Consider the following 3,429-nt stretch of genomic DNA (forward strand, 5'->3'; position numbering starts at 1 on the left):
GAATGCTGACGAGGGGTGTGCCTTCAGGAAAATGAATACAAATCTGCAATTGATTTTCATAATGTTTCTGCGGTGTTTGCAAACCAATCGTTTGAACCTCTGAGATCTTACCTAAGTGAACCACTCCTACGCATCTAAGTGCTCCAAACTGATATATGACAATATCTACTTTGGATCACGTGTCCTCCGGAGCGACTAAGACGGATAGCGCGTCATCTCGCCTTCCCAAATTTTTTCCCCTCCGCACATCGGATCCAAAACATCTAGCTATAGGAGCAAGAAAAGGAGAAAGATGTTTAACTCGGTGAACCTGGGCAACTTCTGCTCCCAGTCGCGTAAGGAGAGGAGCGCTGAGTTTGGAGAAAGGGCAGGTTGCGCTTCTAATCTCTACCTCCCCAGCTGTACCTATTACGTCCCTGAATTTTCAACTGTGTCATCTTTCTTGCCACAGGCCCCCTCTCGCCAATCTCCTACCCTTACTCCACCAACCTCTCGCAAGTGCAGCCCGTGCGAGAGGTCTCCTATGGTCTAGACCCCTCAAGTAAATGGCACCACCGAAGCAATTACGCCTCGTGTTATTCCGCAGAAGATCTGATGCATAGAGAGTGCATCCCGCCTTCCACCATGACCGAAATGCTAATGAAAAACGAGAGCGTGTACAGCCACCACCACCCCAGCTCCAACCACCCGGCATCGACGGGATTCTACACCAGCATGAACAAAAACACTGTCTTGCCCAAGGTTTCGAACCGCTTCTTCGAAAATGCCTATTGCGGGGCGGAAAATCCGACTGAGACCTGCCTGCAGAAGGGTGAGGGCAAAGTGGAGGCAGAGTCCCAACCCCACGCACTGTCATCCCGCGGAGAGCAAGGTATAGACCCGGAAGATGAGGAGGAAAACACAAACCCAGGGTCTTCAGCCTCGTCCTCTTCTGTCACCAAGGAAGGAAGCAAAAGCAGCAATTCGAGTAGGTAGAGCAGTAAATGGAAAGGTTAAGGGACTAGCCGTGTGTTTTGTCGGTCAAATTTTATGTGGAGTTTTATAAGCATTCAAAGGATTTTATTATAACCTACAAAGCTCTTTCTTCCAACGAGAAGAATTTTTACGATGGGAAAAGCTCTTTGAAAAAAATGGAGATGTTAGGCGCAGACACAGTATCTTAGAGTCTGTGAAATTTTAAAAGCACACCATCGTGACAAATTTAACTTTGATCATGAACTTACATGAGCATTTTAAAAGGATTTGGTCCCGGGTTGCTGAGGGTAAAAGGCAATTGGGCAGAACACTACTTTAGCTGCCTGTGCTTTCTTTTAGGCATTAAGATGCATGCAAAATGTTTGGGGCGGCTTTTTTTTTTTTTTTTTTCCTTTTAATTAAAACTGTATGTTGAGTCTTTTCTCTTGGTGGGGGTGCAGTGCTAAGAGGGAAATCTGCCGAATTTGCAGGCAAAGCTGAGCATTTTCTTCGACTTTTCTGTTTAAAGTGGCATTTATTCTCCTCCAAGCCTAGTGCAGCGTCTAGCTTTTGTCAGAAAGGGCTTTACTTACGTGGTTGTTCGCTTGGGTCTTCTGGGGTTTTTTTTTTTGCATGCACTCAAATTTTCTAGGCAGTCTTGGAGGAGCTTTTTTAAAGGCTGAATCCAGGCAACTTTGCAAGTTAGCGTTCAGCGAGGGCTCTTTTGGGAAGAGGGGAGGGTTGTTTTGTTTTCCTATTTGCTTTCGTGATGCAAGTCCCCTTTGCAGCTCAGATGCTAAATTCTCTTTTACTTTGATTCCTTTTTGCGTGTGTGGCGAGGACTGGAGTTAATCAAAAACTTATGCGGAACATAATACTAGTTCCTCTAATTCCACCTTGCTCATGCTGTTTCTATACAGATAACAGATTTGCAGCTGAGCGTGGGGATGTTGTTTTTTGGGTTTTTTTGTTGTTTGGTTGTTCCCCCCCCCCCCCCCCCCCCCCGCCCCAGCCTCTCTAAACCCTGCTCCAGCAGCCTGCTGCCTCCAGTCCCAGGCTGGTTTTTATTTAAAAAAATAACCTATCTGCACCGAAAATGTCTGCATGTGCCTGCGTTAAGCCCGTGCAGTGGGAAAATAATTACACCACGGTCCTTAAGACCCTGTGTAACCTCACCTCTGCTACCCCTAACAATAGGCTGGAAGATATCTCCCCCTGCATTAATAACTGGAGTTATTAAGCTGCTCCTATCTAGCTGGTCAGCTGTGAAGATGAGTCTGTGTCTTGCATTTCTTTAGGATATTTACCCTGCCTTCTGGTTCTTTTAAGGTGCTCCCAGAACGAGGAAGAAGAGATGCCCCTACTCGAAATTCCAGATCAGAGAGCTAGAGAGAGAATTTTTCTTCAATGTCTATATAAACAAAGAAAAAAGGCTCCAGTTGTCTAGGATGTTAAATCTTACTGACCGACAGGTTAAAATTTGGTTTCAGAACAGAAGAATGAAAGAAAAAAAATTAAGCAGAGACCGCCTGCAGTATTTCTCTGGAAATCCCTTGTTGTGAACATCTTTTGAAATCCCCTCTGCTGGTGAAGTGTATGTGTATTGAGGAGAACAGTTGCGAGCATGGGTTTGCCCTTTGAGTCGACAAAGCAACCTCAAAGTTTAAGCCTTTTCGTTACTTATATTTGTATGTCTGGGACAGTGCTGAGTAACAAAAGGAGTGAGATTTTCTTTCAGTTCCCGCTTCAAGGACTTGAATTCCGTGAACATTTTATTTAACTTTTTTTTTTTTTTTTTTTGCCTGAACAGGTTGGGATTTCCTTTTTTATTTTTATTATTATTATTATTTTTATTGTTATTATTATTTAGGCACCCTGTCCATTTGAATAAATCGCAGTGCTGTGTGTTACTACCACGGTGATTTCAGTATGCAGCTGTGTTATCACAAGAGCGGCCAAAGTCTCCCTGTAGGATCAGATCACTTCATCTGGGGTGAGTGTGTGTGTGTGTGTGTGTGTGTGAGAATGCACACACAGTCATGTGTGTCCTCTGTGTGTGTGTGTGCACATTCACACCCACCCCGCTCATCTGTGTTCTAAGGAAGATCATTATTTCCACCTCCTCCATCCACTCTTTCTGTCTAAAAATATATATATGCATATATATGGGGGTGTGTGCGTATATATCCATATATATATCCTCTGCAGTATCATCTCAACATTTGGAGTCGGGGGGGGGGGGGGGGGGGGGGGGGGAAATCCAGGCGAAATACATTTGCAATAACTGTCTCTGGAAATGGTTTGTAAATAAATTCGTAGTGCTTTTTTTTTTTTTTTTTTTTTTCCCCCTGGAAATGGGAGACGAAGAGCAACAAGAGAAAAAAAAAAAAAAATCCTGCAAAAGAATAATAATTAAAAAAATTTCTTTGTGTATGTAAAGTGAGTCCCCGGGATACTCTGTGAAATTCTGTGGCA

At 43.8% G+C, this 3,429-nt stretch overlaps 1 protein-coding gene across 1 annotated transcript; it reads left to right on the plus strand.

The window, feature by feature from the left end:
• The first annotated feature begins 292 nt into the window (after positions 1-292).
• Positions 293-2,516, plus strand: HOXC11 (homeobox C11). The gene is given in 3 exon segments (XM_074853681.1): positions 293-464; positions 467-967; positions 2,284-2,516. Coding segments are annotated over 3 exon segments (906 nt in total).
• The last annotated feature ends 913 nt before the right edge of the window (positions 2,517-3,429 follow it).

This window comes from Strix uralensis, chromosome 33, assembly GCF_047716275.1.
Source record: "Strix uralensis isolate ZFMK-TIS-50842 chromosome 33, bStrUra1, whole genome shotgun sequence".
Classification (NCBI taxonomy): Eukaryota; Metazoa; Chordata; class Aves; order Strigiformes; family Strigidae; genus Strix; species Strix uralensis.